Here is a 21,395-nt window from a genome sequence, read left to right on the forward strand (position 1 = left end):
GGCCAAAACAGGGTTGCTGCCTCTTGCCAACGCTTTTTAAAATGTATATTGAATAAGCATTAAAGGCATAGAAAAGTAAATGTGAAGGAATGGGTCTTCCACGAAACAACAATACATGAATACATAACAAGGAAACTCTTAGAAGAATCAGGGCGTGATTTAAGGGGTTGCAGGCTGGGCAGCTGTGCGGGGCCCCCACATCCGGGGGCCCCCACAAAGCCTAAAACGAAAAAAATATCAGCAAATTATTCACATAATTTTTGTTTTATACAAACACTTGTGCCGTCCACTCTCTAAATTTAGTTGCAAAAGCTGCAGCTGAGTGTCGTTCAGCTGCTACAGCATTATCTGATTTCTTAGAAGAACTATATGTATTTTTATTTTCTCTACATATAGACACAACTTGTTAATCAAATGTTTAAAAGCTGCATCTTTAAGCGACAGCAACGCAGACCGTGGCAGAAATATTATTGTTCCTAAAAGAGTAAATACTACTAGATCGGGGTTTCCCAACCAGTGGGTCGCGATCCACTAGTGGGTCGCGAACGAATTTCAGGTGGGTCGCGACGTGGCGCTTACAGTAGCTGAGTAGCGTGCAATGACTGTGCACAATCTGGAAGTGGCGCCTGTCTGTGGGTAAGGGATGGGTCGCGAATATGAAAAAACCTCAGAAGGTGGGTCTCCAGACATAAAAGGTTGGGAACCACTGTACTAGGTGGTTATCCAGAAGTGATACTGACTAATAAAGTAAGTGATAGACTAATAAAGTAAACATTGAAAATTTCAGAAGCACTAATTTAAAACTTGTAGCGATACAAATTGTTTATATAATCGAATGTGCTTACTGTAAACAGGAATATTTGCAATATTTTGGAATGAAATCTTAGAGAAAACAAACAGTCCAAGTCGTATTCTCCAAGATCCAAATATTGCCCTTAATTCAGGAGTGGCAGCACTTAGATCACTTAAAGAATTTATACAGTTAAGACCTGACAATTTCAAAACATATGAGACGCGAGGCGCGATGGTAAGCGAAGTCGAGACTATTCGACACATAGAAAATGACTACGGAATATTCGACACACTCCACTGATTATGGAACATCTCAAGAGCCTGAAATAACAACATAGGAGAAATTTAGGACTCAAAATGTTATCGCTATTATAGATCACATATATGTACCGGGTGTCCCAATAAGAATAGCTCTCGGCCATACCTCAGGAACCGTTTATAGTACAGCTTTGGGAAAAAAATTTTATAACAAAAGTTACCTCGAGAAAAGCCTGGAAATTATTTTCATATTTGTAAGTCCACCGCTAGAGGGCGTAATTGAATGTCAAAAATTTAAAAATAAAAATTTTACAAAATTTACATAATGAAAGGGCACTGAAAATCCAATCGTCGTATTCTTTGCAAAATTCTGCGAATATTTGATTTCACAAGTGTAACTCTACCTTTGCAAATAAGAGGTGGGGGTGAGTGGGAACCTTGTTATGAAAAATGGCTGTAAGTCCGGTTCTGCTTAATCGATTTTTGCAAACTTGGTCTCATTGAAAACAGATATTTTTGTTAATGTAAAAGTTATAATTATGAAACAGCCTAATAAGTAATATGCCAGCTAGGGGGCGCTATTTTATGTTTTTCAGAAATCTAGTTTTCTTTGGAAAATATTAAATACAAGTATGCACTTTTAACCCTGTATTACAAAATTAGACCAAATTATCAACAGAATATTGAAAACCGCATGTCGATACCTTTTTTCTATCTCGAGATATCTTAAGAAACGTGTTAATTTTTAAACATAACTGATGATGTCTCCTGTAAACGAAGTTACGGAAATCAAAGTGGAAACAAGTAGTGTGCTGTGGAAAAAATTAAAGCGTGACACTTGCGGAATGCAGACAGAAGTGAATACTTATTATAGATTCGATTATATTCGTTTGATTCAATTAGATTCCATTCGATTAGATTTAATTTTATTTAATATATATTATATCTATAATTTAATATAAATATATAATATATATCTAATTTAATACATAATATTATATACTAATGATTTTACCCGTTAAAATTAGGATTAATAAGATATAAAGATACATAAAGCTTTAAATTATTATTTTTCTTAATAATGTAACCGATATTTTTTAATTTAAAAATTTAATTACTGATGAAATATAGTAAATACTTCGTGTAAATTTGAATCGTAAATAATGCATGGAAGAGTTCATTTATTTTTAGATACTCTCATTAAAGGGGAGGCTGTTATACAAAAGTGAATTTTTAAAATTTGTTTATTACATTATTCCTTTCAACCTACTTATCCTCAAATTGTATTTTTAAACATCCTATTCATTTTATATAATAATAATTAAATTCACTATCAAATTTGAAGTAAAACTTCTTTTGAAAGTTTGTTAATTCTAAAATTAATTGGTAAAATCACTAATACAGTTTGTCAAAAGTAGCAAAAAGTTTAAAAATTTCGGCGATTGTAAGATTTTCAAACTCTTTCCTACGTTTGACAAACCATATATATTATGTATTAAATTGGGTATATTTTAAATATATTAAATTATAAGCATAATTATAATAAATAAAATTAAATCCAATTAAATGGAATCAAATTGAATCGAACCGAATATAATTGAATCTATGAGAAATATTCACTTCTGTTGGCACTCCGCAAGTGTCCCGCTCTAATTTGTTTCCATAGCACACTACCTGTTTTCACTTTTGTTTTGACATTATCAGTTTGTTTACAATTTATACGTTTCTTAAGATATCTAGAGATAGAAAAAAGGTATCGACATGCGGTTTTCAATATTCTGTTGATAATTTGGTCTAATTTTGTAATACAGGGTTAAAAGTGCATACTTGTATTTAATATTTTCCAAAGAAAACTAGATTTCTGAAAAACATAAAATAGCGCCCCCTAGCTGGCATATTACTTACTAGGCTCTTTCGTAATTATAACTCTTACATTAACGAAAAAGATCTGTTTTCAACGAGACCAAGTTTGCAAAAATCGATTAAGCAGAACCGGACTTACAGCCATTTTTCATAACAAGGTTCCCAGTCACCCTCACCTCTTATTTGCAAAGGTAGAGTTACACTTGTGAAATCAAATATTCGCAGAATTTTACGAAGAATACGATGATCGGATTTTCAGTGCCCTTTCATTATGTAAATTTTGTAAAATTTTGATGTTTAAATTTTTGATATTCAATTACGCCTTCTAGCGGTGGACTTACAAATATGAAAATAATTTCCAGGCTTTTCTCGAGGCAACTTTTGTTATAAATTTTTTTTTCCCAAAGCTGTACTATAAACGGTTCCTGAGATATGGCCGAGAGCCATTCTTATTGGGACACCCGGTACAATATTTTGGCCATGTTGTACGACACCCAGAGAAATATAATATACTTTATTTAATAATACAAGGCAAGGTAGACGCAAGAAGAGGGGCAGGTCGAAGAAGAACGTCATGGCTTAAAAACCTGAGAGAATGGTTTAACAGATCCTCTACATCCCTTTTCCGAGCTGCCGTGAACAAAATTACTATAGCCAATTTGATAGCCAATGCTCGATAATTAAGCACGGCACATGAAGAAGAAGATTTAGCTTCAGAGCTATCAAAGCTTAGGCACTGACATCTATAGCAATGATTTAGATGAAATCCTAGGTGTCGAACTAATACAATTTGTAGAATTTTTCAAAGAGGATGATATCTGCTCATTAAATATAAGCAAAGAACTTTAAATGTACCGATTACTAGAAGAAAAGAATGTGAATGATGCGTTTCCAAATGTTGAGGTGATATTTCGTTTATATTTCTGATACCAACTAACTGTAGTGGGGAGAGGTAATTCTCAAAACTTAAGTTAATTAAAAATTGACTTCGGTCTATGATGGGCCAAGAGCGTTTGAATCATCTCTCTATAATGAGCATTGAACACGATGTCTTAAAGCAATAAGACATGTCCGACATAGTCAAGGAATGTTCAAGTAAAAAATCTCGAAAAGTATCCGGACTTCCACCCTACATCCTACTATGTTTATTTTTAATATTTTACTGTAACAAATTTTAATTTTAAATTTTACTGTATTTAAAAATATAGATATTTATAACAATAGATCAACATTTTTTTAATGGTAGGACGTAGGGCCCTAGAGACAATGGACAAGAGACAAGATAGAGGCCAATGGAGAAACATTGTTAGGAATATTGGAAGAAATCACGATCCTCAGTAATGGGGAAACGACAGGAGAGAGAGAGTAGGGCCCTCACAACAATTCTGCCCAGAGGCCTTCACTGCCTTAAATCCGGCTCTGAGAAGAATAGAGTAAACGGGAACTAGAAGTAAACATAAATAAATCAGAATTTATATATTCGTACATAGGGGGGAGTACGATATTGACGGTAGGGGCCGATACAAAATCATGGTTCATATAGGTCAGGCGATATCGAAAGCCAATAAACACAAATTATATAATATGTACTATAAACCGGGGCATTATAACCTACGGCAGTGAAATCTGACAAATAAAAAATAGAACAAAGCAGATACTAAAAGCCACTGAAATAAACTTTTGCGAAGATCCGCTAGAAAGTTTAAGAGAGAACGAATCACAAATGACCGAATCAGAGAAGTAATGAAAGTAAAACACACTAAAACACAATAATATAGACGATACAGACAAAACAACTTATATGGTAAGTCGTGGAGGATGACAGAAGATAGACTATCAAATCATCTGTTAAATTGGGTACGGCCGGGACATCGAAAATGTGAAATACCAAGAAGAAGCTGGAGAAAAGGCGTAGACAGAGAAATTAGAGACAGCGACTTAAAGACGCCTGGAGGTATAGAGATGGATAGCGACTGGGTTTCGACAGACGTCGTAAAACTTTGTAAATCGATTTATCAAACTCCAGCATTATATCCAATTTAGTATCACCGCTTTTTGTAGTGGCAGCTTTGGTTATTTATCTTACGTATGTCGAAGGACGAATTTTCTCAAAATACATAGTGAAAAGGTAGTCGGACAATAAGAAAGTAAAAGAATTCAATCTGACAATATATTCCTATACGAAAGATTCCAAGGATGGAGTCAAGATAACGGCATTAACAGCATCAGATACACCGGTGATACGGTGTAGATTTCAGATTCGGACTTGCGCCTATAACGACTCATCGACAGGACCAACTCGGTCTGTAAGCAATTCACATTTTGCAATACGCAAAACAAGCAATTTGGACTTCGTAAGTTCTATGTTTTTACCCAAGGTGACCGGAAGTAGAACAGCAAGTCGATATTAGAACTCTGCGTGTCTGCGTGTAACTTTGCGTCGATTGATATCCGATTTCAGTAGTTTTGAGTCATTTTTGCAAAACTTCCAGTCATAACTTTTCAACCAGAAATTATATCAAAACCTTAACTAAATATTCGAACTCAACTTCTGATTTACTCTATTCGGCTCTATTCAATACGCAATGATTATATATCTCATGTTCTATTTCTGCGACTAGAGTGTGGCACTTACGGTTACACATTTTTAACCGAAGTTAATAAAAAGCCGAAAGTATAATAATATGCTTGTTTTCGTCTTGCTAAGGCGCGGTGAATAATATCTTGCTTGTTACTTTTAGACCACTTTTGTGTGGTCTAGTTAGTACTGAGTTCTTTGTTACTTCTAGACCACTTTTGTGAACTATGGATACTTCCTTTTATGGTTTTATGGTAGTAATTCTGAATCTTTTAATGAGAAACAACTGGCCTAATTGATATTGCGGGGTATTGCCAGAAAAGTAAAAGACAATATTAAAAATCACGTAAATAAACTCATTCAATGTGTGACCGTGACTCGTAAGAGATAATGAAACGAGCTATCGAAGGTCCTAAGTTCAAATCAAGGATATATCAATACATAGCTGCAGTCGGTGGTAAGTGCTAACTATTTGTTGATTTAAAACTTGATTTAGTTTTTGTGCCTAAAAGTTTTATAAAATACGAGCAGGATTTCTAGTTTTATGGCAAAAAGTGATCGCTTTCGTTCCCACTAGTTTCTGCAAAATAATAGTGTTGTTAAAGGTTATGCACTTTATTTATAGTATATAGATAAAGTGTTATCACTTATTTAACCAAAAATTATTGGTATTATTCCACAGTTTTATTATTTTATTCATTTACTTTTAATAGAACAATAATTGTTATTCTAATTATTATATGTCCATTTTCTTGGCTTCTATGAACATTGGGAATTTATTTCTTCTTCTGTCTCCTTCTTCAATGTGCCACCAGTAAGTTGTTGTTATTCCATTCTACTCTTCTGTTTCTTACCTAGTTATTAAAGTTTTCCACATTGCATCTCCATCGTAAATCTGTACTTCTAGCTCCGCTACATAGTGTCTTACTATCTATTTTTCGAAGGATGTTCATCTCCTCTGTTTCGAGCAATATTTTTGTCCTCTCTGTGTCAGGTCGTGTTTCTGTCGCATATGTCATTATTTGTTTGATGTCTTCTTCTTGCAGTACCGTCTCCTATCGGAGGTTGGCTACCATCACAGCAATCTTAACTTTGTTGGCTGCAGCTCTAACAACTGTATTGAACTGCACCCATACCACTCCCTTAAATTTCTCTTTCCCGTGATTTTTCCTTGGATTATGAGTCTAAGCAGAGAGTACTTTTCTCCTCTCATTATGTGGCCTAGATACTCCAGTTTTTTCGTTTGTATGGTTTTTATGACTTCGCATTCCTTCCCCACCTTCAGCAAAACATCTTGATTTGTTACCACCACATCTCGAATGCCTCAATGTTTTTGATGTTTATCTTTTTCAGAGTCCAAGCTTCCATGCCGTACAGCAGAACGGGGAAAACATAGCACCTTTACATTCTCATTCTTAAGTTTATATTTATGTCCCGGCTGCATAGGAACTTTTTCATTTTGACAAACGATTGTCGCGCTATCTCAATTCGCCTCTTGATTTCTCTTGTCTGGTCATTAGTATCAGTGAAACAAACCCCTAAATATTTGTAGGACGTAACTCTTTCAACTGGCTGATTATTTATGGTTAAATTCATATTGGTGTATAGCTTCTTTGTAAAAATCATGAATTTAGTCTTTTTGATGTTCAGTTTTAGACCATACTTATTGGTATGAGTGTTTATTTTTTCCATCAAATACTGTAAATTTGCTAGGTTATCTGTTACTATTAGCGTGTCATCAGCGTATCGTATATTATTAATTAACTCTCCGTTAATGTTCTTACCAATGTTTTGCTCTAGGAGCGCTTCCTGGCATATTGTTTCGCTATATATATTGAATAGTAGTGGAGAAAGCACACAACCCTGACGCACACCTCGACGAATCTCAATTTCTTCGGTTAGCTCATTATCAACCTTGATTTTTGCTGTTTGTCCCCAGTACAACCTGGATATGATGTTAATGTCGCGACTGTCGATGTTTTTGCTTCTTAGGATTTCATACAGCATTTGGTGTTTGACTTTATCGAAGACTTTGTTTGATGACTGTTTTGTAAATTCTGCCTTTCATTTCTTTTCCGATATTTTTGTTTCTCCATATTGTGTCATTCAGGCAACCTGCGGCTCTGCTTGCTCTATTCACTTGATCTTCCACGTCTGTTTCGAGCTTTCCGTAGTTAGATAGTGTGATGCCTAAGTTTTTAAACTTATCACTGGCTCTATTATTTGACCCTTCAGCTCCAATTTACATCTTATTATATTTGCTGTTATAACCATGCATTTGGCATGTTTGTTAAAGCAGGCATGTTTGTTAAAACAAAACAAACATGTTTGTTTTGTTGTTATTTTTTTAAACCCTGTAGATTTAAGTAATTATTGTATATTATAATTGAAAAAAGAAAAGAACAAAAAAAGAGAAAAAGAAAAGCAAAAAAAGAAAAAAACAGAAAAAGCAAAAAAGGCAAAAAGAAAAAAAAAAGAAAAAAAACTAAGAAGATGTAAACCTCCGCGAGGTTGAATCGGGTTTACGTCTTAGCGTAGTAAAAAAACAAATTTATAAAAAATAACAATAAAAAAAATAATAAAAAAAACAAATTATAAAATTAAAAAGATACAACAAAAAATACAAAAAAAAATAAAAATTTACACAAAAAAAATGAACAACCAAAACAGAGTATTATTTAGATAATAATTGTAGATAATAATGTTAGTTTGTTATGTATTTAGAGTTAGAAATACAGAAAAAATTCCTCTGATTGAAAAATCAAATTTGTTTGTTTTTAAAATAACAAAATGCCTGGCTAATTGGCTCAGCCAAGGCCATCAAATTCACACAAAAAAAAACCATGCATTTTGTCTTTTTGGGGAAATTAACATGTTAAATCTTGTGGCGGTTATATTAAATTGGTGCAGCATACGTTGTAAATCATATTCACTTTGAGAGATTAGTATTGCATCGTCTGCATAGCAGATTATTTTAAGTTTTTTTTTCTCCCGTTTGGTATCCGTTTTAATTTCTTACTTTTTTATTATTTCGTCCGTGCCCTGGATGAACAACAAAGAACTCAGGGAATCTTACCCCATTTCCAGCTTAAATTGGGTCATATTGTGTTGTTATGTTGATGTTTTCGATCGTTTTAATTATTCCTAGAGGTACCTCTCTTGAGTATAACAAATGAGTAACGCCCTTTAATTTGACGCTGTCAAATGCTTTCTTAAAGTCAACGAAACATAAATATGCCAATTTGTTGTATTGTAATCATTTCTCTTGAACTTGCCTCATTATAAACAGAGCGTAGGTGCATGATCTTCCCGACCTAAAACTTCTTTTTTCTTCTGCTAATATTATAATTTCATTCAGTTTGTTTGTTATCATTATCACTTTGGATGTTAACTTTAATATTGTGTTTAATAAGTTAATTCCTCTGTAATTCTCCGGGTGCGATCTGTCTCCTTTTTTAAACAAAGGTATACTTACTTACTTTCCCTGTCCGGAACACCAACAAATTTAAATTCTGTATTTTTAATGGTTGGTCACATTGTCATTTGCTCAAATTAAGTCTTTTCTGTGCAGGCAAAGAGCAGGTCTCTCCTCTTAACTCTGTGCATGATAGTAGATGCCGGCTGGTCTTAACCGTGCCACAGTCGCATGTATCGTCCTCCTGGTATCCCCATTTTTTCAGGTTACTAGCGCAACGTGAAATGCCGGTTCTTAGTCTGTTTAGCGTTTTCCAAGTCGGATACGGTAAATTGTGTCCAGCAGACATTTCCTCTGAGGGAGGAAAATGTGTTGCGGTAACTGACGCTTGCCATAGGTGTATTCGGCGCATCTCTGGCGCTTCGGGGATGGATTTTGATGTTTTCAGAAAGCTTTTCCGAGATCTTAGTCTACTTGGCTGAGTGTGGTGGTCATATAAGGGATGTCTTCGGTCCGTCTCCTGCTTTTTTCGTTCTACCGCTGACGTGAACTTCTCCTAATAGGTGGTGGAGCAATCCCAGCTAAGGGGTATACCTCTTCGATAGGTGTCGGTTTCAGGCAACCCGATATTATACGAACCGTTTCATTTAGAGCCACGTCGACGTTCTTTGCGTGAGCAGAGTTTGCCCATACTGGTGCTCCAAACTCTGCAGCCGAAAAACATAATGCTAACTCAGAAGTGCGGAGAGTGTGTGGTTGTTCTCCCTATTTTATATTAGTTAGCTTGCGGATGATATTATTTCTGGCACTTACTTTCTTCTTGAGATCTTGACAGTGGTATCGGTAAGACAGAGTTCTATCCAGACGTACGCCGAGGTATTTTGGCGTCTCGTTGTGTTCCAGCAGCTGACCATGCCATTCCACCTCCAGCGGCCTTCGGGCATGCTTGTTTCTAAGGTGCACATGCCTGGGTTTTTGTGGGATTGGGTTTCAGATGATTTTCATCGTAGTATAGAGCTGTCTCCCAGGGCATGTGTCATTTTCCCTTCGACTTCATTGAAGATTCTTTCTTGAGCTGCCACAGCTGTAGCATCAGCGTAAATAAATTGTCTTGTTTGTTGGTTTATGGGTTGGTAGTTGGTGTATATGTTGTATATAATAGGCGCGAGGACACTTCACTGTGGGAGCCCATTTTTTTGGTCCCTCCACCGACTGTGAGAGAGGTATTAGGATGCTTGATTTCTATTCTTGTGGGATTCTGCTTAGTTTTTTATATTTGTATTAGTTTTAATAATAATTGTTTAGTGAGATCTTGTTCTTCATACTTTAGCAGTTCGTTCGATATTCTGTCCTCTGCTGGAGATTTTCTATATTTTAATTTTCTTAATGCCCTCTAATTCTTTTACCCCTCCCTCTTGGAGAGTTTTGTCCTTTACTTACCTTTTCCACTTCAATAATTTGAAGAGTTTTGTCCTCTTGAGCATTTCCTCTATTTATATGTTCTCGAGGAGTTACATGGCCTTGATATTTACATGTTGTAGATATTGTTCGTGTCTGCTGGCACATTTGGCAATTATTTAGTCTACTGCATCCATCTTCTACTCTCGGTGGATGCAGCTGTTTTTTTACCTACCAAGGAGCATCAACGTAGCTCCTTGATACCCTATTCTTAAACCTCTTAATTACAATGTTGTTTTTACTGGCCTTAGTATTTGTTTTTGTTTATTTAACAAATACAATCGGACATGCAGTGATACAGTTATTTTAAGTGATAACATGAATGGATTGCAATGCCTTTTAAATGCCACTGACACAGTGGGAAGATAGTTTGGCCTAAACATAAACTGTTCAAAAGCAAAATAAATCGTGTTTAGCCGTCTAGCACATCAAGATTCACGGTAATATGTGGATGGTCATATAATTCAAAGAGTACCCAGTTTTAAATATCTTGGTTGCCATATTACTGAAAAACTAGATCCAGATAAAGATTTTTACAAACATTTTTAAAAATGAAGTCATTCTCTTGTAATAATAACTTAAAACTTTTACTTCGAAAGCGTATGATTAAATGTTACACTTTGTCAGTCCTCTTATACGGTGTCGAAGCATGGACATTAAAAATGTCTACCATTCATCGTTTGTAGGCCTTTGAAATGTAGCTTTACAGACGTACACTAAAAATACCATGGACGGCTATGCTGACAAATGTGGCAGTCCTTAAGAGAGGGAATGCTACTCGCGAGCTGCTTGATAATTTCAAATGTAGAAAGATAGCCTATTTTGGACACGTAGTAAGTGGAGACCGATATAATATTCTTCAACTTGTTCTTCTTCTTCTTCGTCTAGCCATTCACGTCCACATCTGAACATAAGCCTCTTTAAGTCTTCCTTTCATTGTGTTTTGTTGTACGCTACGTTTAGCCAATTTTTCACGGCAGTTCGTTTCAGATCATGTGTCCATCTCATAGGAGGTCTGCCTCTGGATTGTTTGTGTTGGTATGGTCTCCAGGTTAGAATTGTTCTGTGCCATTTGTTTAGATAGATACATGTCCAGCGTATTCCCATTTCAATTTTAATGATTTTTTTCAATTCTCATACTATAATATATCAATTATGATGTCACTACCTGTATGTAATGAACTTCATTATGATACAGATTTTCATTAAGATACAGATTTTTAACCAATAGAATCGCGATATGGCATTCGCGATAAAGGTGGTACACGCGCAGTGACCAATGGCGAGTCAAATACATACGCATTGACAGTTCTCAATATTATGTAAACCAACCGTCAAACTGACAAACTACTGAATTTATTTGTGTTACAAAATTAATAAATTTGAATAAATTTTTTGTTGTGAATGATCATAGAAAAAATAGTGTATACAACTTGCATTTAATTATCATGATGAAGCTCGTACTCTATAAGAAACTCGCCGCATACGGCTCGTTTCGTGACCCTCATACTCGCTTCATAATGACCATCATTAAATGCTCGTTGCGTAATATACTATTGTACCACATCGGTGACTTTGGTTTTCTGTCTTATCCATGTAGCCCAATAAATGACCGTTTTGGAGGGTAATTTTCAGGGGCAACTCCGAATTGAATGAAAATTTGGATTTAGGTTCTACTTACCCTCCACTTTAAAGTTGAATTGGTACCGTTGGTTGCTTTTACTTGGGGGGTGACAGTCACCCCTTATCGGAGGTTAAAAAAGTTGTGTTTAAAATAAGCCCGGAAATGGATAAATTGACAGATCATAAGCAACTTTCGTTCTATTAAGTTTTTTAAGTAAGTCAATACTTTTCGAGTGATTCGCGATTGAAAATGTTGATTTTTCGACAAAAAAACTACGTTTTCAGGCGGTTTTTCTCAAATAACTCAAAAAGTAAATATTTTATCGAAAATAATACTCTTAGAAAAAGTGTAGCATATAAAAAAACGAAAAAATGGTATATCAGTAAAGTCTATAAATTGAGCAAAAGCAAAGGTGTAGCTCATGAAAAATACGTTCTTATTCGTCTAATTCCAAATCGAATATTTCAACGCGAAATCACCGAAAAATTAAGCACTTTTCGGGAAAAGCTTATTAATATTTTTAAAGTATCTAAAAAAAGCTTTATAATTTTTTTACAAAAGTTTCTAGCATCAAAAATAAACGAGTTACACTGAAAAAAAAAGTTGACCCTTTTTTTTGGTAAAAAAAGTACTGTAAGTTTGATTGGTTTAAAGTGCTTATTTTTGAAAAAATTTGGTTTTATAGTAAAAAAAAATTCTTAAAAATTTTTGAAAAATTTCATTTTTTCAAAATAACTTAAAAAGTATTAGTGATAAGAAAAATCTTAAAGCGTAAAAAAATGTAGGTTTTGCCATTATAAATATGCTAGTTTCATTTAATTTTTCCGTAAGACAAAAATTGGTTAAGATATGGCTGTTCAAAATTTGCATACACTCGTGATTAGTGACCCGTTCAAGCTTTTTCAACTATAACCCTTTTAGTCGAGGAAATGAAGCTGAAAAAATGGCAAAACCTCGCAATTTTTTCGTCCGGCATCGATTTGTACAAAAATTTGGGATTAGGCTCATTACACCCTCTAGTTCATTTTCTATATTGAGCCGTTGTACGCTTTTGGTTTTTTAAGGGTGAAAATTACCCCTAGTTGTAAAAAATTATAAAATAACATTTTAAACTTTAATATTGTCAACATTTGGTTCTTATTAGTTACATAATGAATGTTTTATGCTTTAAGATATACTATCATAATATTTCAACCCTTAAAACTGCCCTTGTTGGAGCTATATATAAAAAATTTACTTATCCTAAAATAATAATTTCGGCTTGCATCGATTTACATAAACATTTGGGATTAGGATCATCTCACCCTGTACTTCATATTCTATATCATGCTTAAGGGCGTTGATTATTTTTAGGGGTGTAAACAACCCCTTATTGTCAAAAATTATATAAAAACATTGTATACTTTAATATGGGTAAAATTTGGTTTTGATTCGTTAAATAATAATTGTTTTATACTTTAGGATATAATATCATAATATTTCAAACCTTAAAAACCACCCTTAAAAACATTACAGTTTTTATAAGTAGATATTTTAATAGGTCTATACAAAAAAAAGTAGAATTAAAGAATTACACAAACATTTATTTACACAAAAATACGAATTTACAAATATGTACAAATACAAATACAAATAGTTTTTTAGTCATCTTCCAGTATACGAACCGGTTCTGTGGTATTATACATACATTGAAAATTATCCATAAGCGGACTATCCGAATTTTTAGAAAAAAAATTCGTTTTATAAACATAGCTCCTTCATTTTTGGCGTTGAAAAGATTTTTCAAAAATGACTTTGTAGGATTTTTGAAGAGTTATAAGACTGTGTATACTAAATTCCGTAAGATCCCTCAGTTTTTAATTAGGGTGGATTTAAAAGGCTCGAATAAGGGGGTGTTTGCTCGTAAATAGTCCATGTCAATTGTCCATGTTTGTGCCTTGTGCCCCATATCTTAATATCGGAATAATGCATGCATCAAAACTTTAGATTTAAGATGTAGTTGAATTTGCTGATTTCTGAGTGTATAGTTCAGTTTGCCGAATGCTACCCATGCTAACTTTCTTCTTCTTTTATTTTTTACGTTTGAATTTCCCTATTTAGTATTATGTTTTGTCCTAAGTATATAATTATATTCTTCAACTTTTTCTATAACTTTGTCGTTTAATATTGCAACGTTGTATTGTAATTGTATTGTATTGTAAGACTTATAAAATCGAAGGACGCAGAGGAATTGGTAGAAAACAGGCCTCTTGGTGGAAGAATATCAGGGAGTGGACAGGAATAAAGAAAGCAGAGCAACTATTTAGAATAGCTCGGGACAGAGACAGTTTCGCAATGTTAATTGCCAACGTCAAGGGGACTTGATAGGGCACGTTAAGAAGAAGAAGTGTTTGTAAATCAGTAGTTTGTCAACGGATAATTAGCTTACAATAATTTTAAGGGTAGGGTAAGCAGAAGAGAGTAGGAACAAACATTTTCAATATTTCCAAACCTATTTGCAAAAATCTTGTAATTTTTTGCTTATAAATATTTAGAATTTTCCAATGACCTTAGTTATCGAGACATTTAGCTAAATAAAAATAAAAAATCATTTAGAATAACATTTTCCCTATTGCCAGGAGAAAAATTATTTTATTTTTCCATATTTGAAAATATAAGTAAGTTATTCTAAATGAGTTAGGTAGTAGGTACTCTAAATATTTATAAGCAAAATATTGCAACACTTTTGCAATAAGTCTCTCTCTCTCTCTCTCTCTCTCTCTCTCTCTCTCTCTCTCTCTCTCTCTCTCTCTCTCTCTCTCTGTTCGCTTTTACTATAATTGTTAAAATTTAGTGAAATTAAAGATTTCCTAGAATATCTGCAGTGTTCTAAGCAACAAATTAGTAAATCGACATTCGCCATTTTAAAGCTTTAAACGTGTTTTCTCAAACCTCCAAATTCGTTCAAAATACTTTACTTTTTACTGGTAGACGAAAGTTCTTAAAATGGTGCATTTTTGGTCTTAAATTGTTAATAATTATTTTTAAAAATCCGCGGTATATCCCATGTCAAATCACTCAGACAAAAATTTTGGATCTCAATTAAGCCCAAAAATTCTTCTTCTTTTTTCTAAAAATATTATTTTTAGCGATTTTACAGTGATTTGGTATTTATTTAAACAAGTTTGAGTGTTATATCAAAAAGTATTAATGAAAAAAATATTTTTTTAATAGAATGACTCAAAATTGACATTATAACACATTATAACAAGTTATTTTGATTCAAAAACAAGTTTTTGGCCAAATTTTAGTGTAAAACACGTTAAAATACCTACCGTTTTTTAGATTTTCCTCCATTCCCAAAATAGATCATATTCGATTTGGCTGAAAATTTGCCTACATATCGCACCTCCGCTCAAAGAGTGTCATAAGTCAAAAAAGCAAAGTTTCGAGAAAACGACGGTTAAAGATTAATTAATTAATTAATTCAAAAACTATTAAAATTAGAATAATAACCATTTTAGTCAATTACAATGGTTTTTGAAGCTCTATAAAATGCGTATTAAGTATATCTATTAAAAATATTTTAAAAAAAAATGAGTTGTGCCACTATACAGATAAAATAACGAAAAATTTAGGAAATATTATTTATCAAAAGTGACACTTGCAGTACATAATATAATATCATTATTATTATCTGGTTAACAGACTTATACTTTTTAATGATGTAACTTTAAATACAAGTAACAACATGAAACACAAAATACTGCAAAAAGAAAGATAAATAAGTGATAAATTTATCACTCTTCTTGAGCACATACGCAGATTGTTTTGAATAAAGTAATCACATATACTGTTTTAACTCGACAAACGACGCTTTATACACATCTTAGATGGATAAATGCTTTGCACAAGTCGATATGTGACACTGTTTGTGTTCGGTGCGTCGTTGATTCTGGATAATCGTATAATGACACTAGTGTCATCTAACGATAAATACTTCACCCATAGACGTGACACTTTGTGAGATAGGAATTTATAGTTTTAGTAAAATGTTGGTACAATAAAACCGATTTTAAAATTTTTTGAGTTATGACACTCTTTGAGCGGAGGTGCGATATAGCCAAAACATAGGACTTTAAGTGGTTAAAAGGATTTTCATAGTTTTACCGTTGTTTTACAATACAGAAACGTTACATGAAATAATACCTGACTCAAAAGTATATAATCCAGTCGAGATAGCATTTGACCTGGCATGCCAAGCTGCCCAAAAATTTTATTTTCCAATCTTTAGGGTGGTCAATAGTAGTCTAAATTTAAAATCGTGAATGAATTATGCCATTACGTTAGCTGTCATTTTGATTTTAATATAGAACCGTTTTTGCTCAATATCTCCGCTATTTTCAACTTTTCGACAAAAAGTGTAAGGACTGAAATTGTTGAAAATACGATTTCCTATAATTTATTTTATTACAATTTTTTTGTGCTGTCTATATTTTCCGAGTTATGGCGGAAACCATTGACAGTTAGAGCATAATCATTGAACTATCTCGTATCATCTCGTTTATTATTAGTTTTACAATAGAAATGTATCTACACAAAAATGGAGAGAATTAAATTTTATACAATTTTGATTTGTATTATTTTTTGTCAAAATCAACATTTAAGCTAGTACGTATGCGGTAAAGGTGAGAGCGTAAGACCTGATTGGTGTCAAAGCAGTTTGATTTTGTTCAAATCTCCGCCATTTTCAACTTTTCTACAAAAATGATACGAACTGAACAAATTTATATTATTCCAAATAAATCGTATTTACAATTATTATTACACTTTCTTTTTTAACAATTTTTGTCGTGAGGTCGGTATTTTTCCAGTTAATTGTACTTACAGTAGACGCCTATATTTTTGACTCTGATCGACTCTGATTATTGCATACAACTACAAGAGAACACAAAAGAATGACCTGGTGGACACGCTTAAACAAGACATATCTATGAAGAAAATTAATAGTTAAAATTAATTTAAAACAAAGACAATCATGATGTTCAATTATTTACTATTTAATAATAATATTTAAGACAAACTGTACTGCTAAATACTATTTTGTTTTTTAGCAAATTTAGGAACTCTCTCCCTTGGTTTTCATTATGGCTGGCCCTCCACAGCTTTTCCTACACTTCTTGGAGAAAATAACATTTATAAACTTTCCAAGGATGAAGCCTCCTGGCTAGTATCGTTAGTTCCTTTGACGTCTATAATAGGAGGTGTACTAGGAGCATGTTTGACGAACAAGCTGGGAAGAAAGAGAATTATTCATTTTTCATCGATACCGTTGACGATATCTTGGATCTTGATAGCTGTAGCAGATTCTAAGACGAACTTGTTTGTTAGTAGAGCAATAGCAGGTATGTTTCATATAAATCAAAATAATTGTTACTTGATGTGGTAATAAAACTATAAAGACTTTAAAAAGCTATTAAAGACTTTATAAACTATAAAGATATATCTTTTGCAGCTAACTAACTAATTTATAAATCAATATTTCGTCTCATCTACCCATTTATCATCATCAAATTCTTGCAAGCTCTGAGAATTATGTCTAACGCCAAAGCGTCTTGTTTTCAACTCATCTTTTATTAGGCCTACCTGTGTACCTGAACCATAATGCTGTCAGTTATTTATCGTTCTCAGCTATCTATGTGTGGTCGTTTCAAATATATGCCAGTGATTGATATTAATAGAAGGAGTGATAAATGAAAAAAATACGAGATCCTTTGTAAAAGGTATATTTAAAGTTCCCTAAATAAGGGTTACATTAAATAACAGAACGTTTTCGGATTAAAAAATTTATCATCAGTGTTACTAAAAGCCAAAAAAATAGCACGCCTGAGCCACCAAAATGTTATGGGTATAAAACCCTTTAAATGATGAAAGTTATTGTGTTATACTACGTATTAATAAAACTACTTAATGATGTTACAAATATTCCTGGATATTACCCAGGCCAACTGAATAGGCCATTTAACTTCAGTATGTGAGGTTTTAATCCTTAAATTCCAACCACGTGGGGAGATTCCTCTGTTGCCGTGGGTAATATCCAGGAATATTTGCGACATCATTAAGTATTTTTATTACTATGTAGTACAACACTACAGCTTTGAACATTTAAAGAGTATTTTTACCCATAACATTCTGGTGGCTCAGGCATACTATTTTTTGGTTTTTAGTAACACTGATGATGGATTTTTTAATCCAAAAACGTTCTGTGATTTAATGTAACCCTTATTTAGGGAATTTTGAATGTACCTTTTTCAAAGCATCTCGCATTTTTGTGATTTATGATATACAGACAGCTACAGGAATTGTATTTTCCTCGTGGATTTTTGAGCGATAAACGATTATGTGGCCAACATTTAGACGTACCTGTTTATTGTCATCTTCTACTTCTTTCAGTATCATGCCCAGTTTTGGTAGCTTCTATGAGATGGAGGTTTCACATCCATATAGCAATACATGATTCGCGATACACATGACATTTTATGAACGTATGTCTTAGTTATATAGGTTCAGTTGAGAGTTTCAGACTATATCTCTTTACTTAAGAACCGAGAGTATTGCTGGTAGAGAACTGCATATAAAAAACATATATCAGAAGCAGACAGTCGTATGAGTCGATGGGAGATCAACCGATGAATGATACATTCAAAGAGGCATCAAACAGGGATACATGCTATCCCCGCTGTTATTTGTCTTTACTCGGCTATCATTTTCAAACAGGTTCAGCAAGATGAAGATGTTGGTTTAAAAACAATGATAAACCTATTTTTCTTCCTGTCGTCTTTAGGCAATCCGATAACCCTTGAAGGCTTCTCTTAGAACTTCGCCTAAGATAACAGTGTCGTAAGAGTAAAAATAAGTTCACCATTGATTTTTACTCCAAAATCTTTATCTTGCCAAGCACGATTAAAAATTACATTCTCGAAGATATCAAATAACACCGGGATATAATGAATCCCTGTTTGACGCCTCTTTGAATGTAGCATTCGTCGGCTAATCTCCCATCGACTGAACTAAATCTACAACTAAGAAATAAGTTCATAAAATGTGATTTGTATAAAGTAGCATAATATATTACTATATGGATGTAAAACCCCCATCTCATAGAAGTTATCATTTCCTAAATCTGGGCACGATACTGAAAGAAGAAGAAGATGACTATAAACAGATAGCCAAATCTAAAGAGTCACCATATAACAGTAATTTATCACTTTATTAATTTATCACTACCACACACCATACATAGGCCGTTCAGATATATACCTTCATCTTTGATATGTACCTGACGTAGTACCGGCATTTAATTTTAATCTGATTGTCCTTTGTCCAGCATGTGTTATAATATGTTATGTGTTAATTTCTGCCATTACTTCACTTTACTTAAACAAAATGTTACGACATTCAAGGATACCTTCCTGATTTGACGATACGCCCCTGATGATGCTCTAGGAGCGAAAGTATACTCGGGCAAGATTTAGTAAACGTAGTGCTCGATATCTGCCTTTAATTTCCGTAAAATTTACTTTTTTCTTGATATCTTGACAATGGTATTGATAAGACATAGTTCTATCTAGACGTACGCCGAGGTATTTTGGCGTCTCGTTATATTCCAGCATCTGACCACTCCATTCCACCTCCAGCCTCCAGCGATCTTCGGACATATTTGGTTATAAGGTGGAAGGCACACACTTGGGTTTTAGTTGGTTATCATATGGTACGATGGTATTATAGTGCTTAGACTTCCAGGGCATCGGTCAGTTTCACTTCGACTTGAAGGTTCTTCCCTAAGCTGACACAGCTTCATCTTCAACGAAAAAAAACTAAAACTGAATAAATAAATATGTCTTAAGTTAGGTGTATTCAAATATTAAAACTATTTCTTGATTTAAACATATTTTTCAGGTATTATAGATGGACTACTCTTCACTATAGTGCCCTCATACTTAACAGAAATAGCAGACGCTGATATAAGAGGTTTCATCGTTGGAACATTCGCATCCACTTTAGCATTTGGGGTCCTAGTAGAAAATATCTTACTCAGTTTATTCACGATATCAACCACAGCATGTGCTTCTGCTACCGTCACAGTATTAAGTTTATTTATATTACCACTAGTACCAGAAAGTCCGTATTTTTTCTTAATTGTTGAAAAGGAAATCGAAGCAAGAAAGAGCATTAGAAAACTTATTGGAAAATACGACGTAAGGGACCGAGTAGAAAATATACAAAAAGGTATCGATGAAACCGAGGGAAAGACAAAATTGTCTGATATATTCTTCTACAAATCGCACAGACAATGCCTTGTGCTATCTATTTTATTGACTTTGACGCAGCTTTTAAGCGGACTTTTACCTTTCGAATATTACACTAAAACGGTTTTGTTGGAGACTAACAGCTTCTTGGTACCAAGCACTGCAAATATTATCTACCACGTATCATTTTTTCTCATAACCATTGTGTGCTTTACCCTAACTGACAGAATTGGAAGACGAGTCCTAATATTATTATCGGTGGGTGTTACTGCTGCCTGTTTGTTCTTTAACGGACTTTATCTGTATATTAAGTTAGCTACTAACATTGACACAAGTACCTTAGACTTTTTGCAGCTGGTATTCGTATATCTATATACCGTTGGATACGGCGTTGGACTGCACGTCATTCCTATCATCTTCATTGCAGAAATATTCCCAACACACCTCAAAAGTGTAGCTTTATGCATCGTTAATATAATTACAAACGTTGCTGTAGCATTGGCAATAAAATTATTTAGCTGGTATACTTCATATGGGCTGTTTGTGCCTTTTCTGGTATGCTCTGGATGTGCTGTGATTCAATTTATCCTTATTGCTAAATTTTTGCCAGAAACGAAGTTGTTAACGATGGAGGCTATTCAGATAGAACAAGATAAACGTCAGTGTAAATACCATTGTTAATATAGGCGTGTTACAACATAAACTATCAATAAAGGTTTTTTCTGTGTAGTTTTATTAAAAACACCCTCAATAGAGGGCAATTTCGACAATTCGTACAAATTTCGACAATTCGTGGGAAATATGAATAGAGTACAAATTCCTTAATTAAAGTCGGATCCATAAGATTTACTTATTTATTTCTACAACTTTTAAGACTTCAGTTCAATTTGGATTCAAATTCAGTTCAACGTTTATGGGTTAACTAGTGTTGCCTACTAGGCGAGCGGCATGCACCCCCAAAATGACCAGGTACTGACCACGGAGAGGTGAATGGCCAATTTTAGTTATACTGTAGGTTTTTGATGGTGCTGAAAACGAAAATGAGGTTTATTTTGAATTTTATGTAAGGGAACATTGTCAAAATCGGAATTATACCCTAAAAATAAAAAAAATATATAT

The 21,395-nt window shown here is 33.7% G+C and overlaps 2 protein-coding genes across 4 annotated transcripts in view; one reads left to right on the forward strand and one right to left on the reverse strand.

Annotated features, from left to right (window-relative positions):
* Positions 1 to 21,395, reverse strand: part of LOC114331115 (uncharacterized) — a 276,343-nt gene that overhangs the window by 125,681 nt on the left and 129,267 nt on the right. The gene's annotated exons all lie outside the window — the stretch shown is intronic.
* Positions 5,688 to 21,005, forward strand: LOC114331116 (facilitated trehalose transporter Tret1-like). The gene is made up of 3 exons (XM_028280594.2): positions 5,688 to 5,948; positions 17,082 to 17,372; positions 19,927 to 21,005. Exons 1-3 carry the CDS (start codon positions 5,882 to 5,884, stop codon positions 20,955 to 20,957), a joined length of 1,389 nt encoding a protein of 462 aa, XP_028136395.2. The 5' UTR covers positions 5,688 to 5,881; the 3' UTR covers positions 20,958 to 21,005.

This window comes from Diabrotica virgifera, chromosome 4 (assembly GCF_917563875.1).
Source record: "Diabrotica virgifera virgifera chromosome 4, PGI_DIABVI_V3a".
Classification (NCBI taxonomy): domain Eukaryota; kingdom Metazoa; phylum Arthropoda; class Insecta; order Coleoptera; family Chrysomelidae; genus Diabrotica; species Diabrotica virgifera.

Coding starts and splice junctions, on each gene's coding strand:
- LOC114331116 (XM_028280594.2), top strand. CDS start 5,882: ATGAAACGAGCTATCGAAGGTCCTAAGTTCAAATCAAGGATATATCAA. Junction 5,949..17,081: donor ATACATAGCTGCAGTCGGTG/GTAAGTGCTAAC, acceptor TTTGTTTTTTAG/CAAATTTAGGAACTCTCTCC. Junction 17,373..19,926: donor TGTTAGTAGAGCAATAGCAG/GTATGTTTCATA, acceptor CATATTTTTCAG/GTATTATAGATGGACTACTC.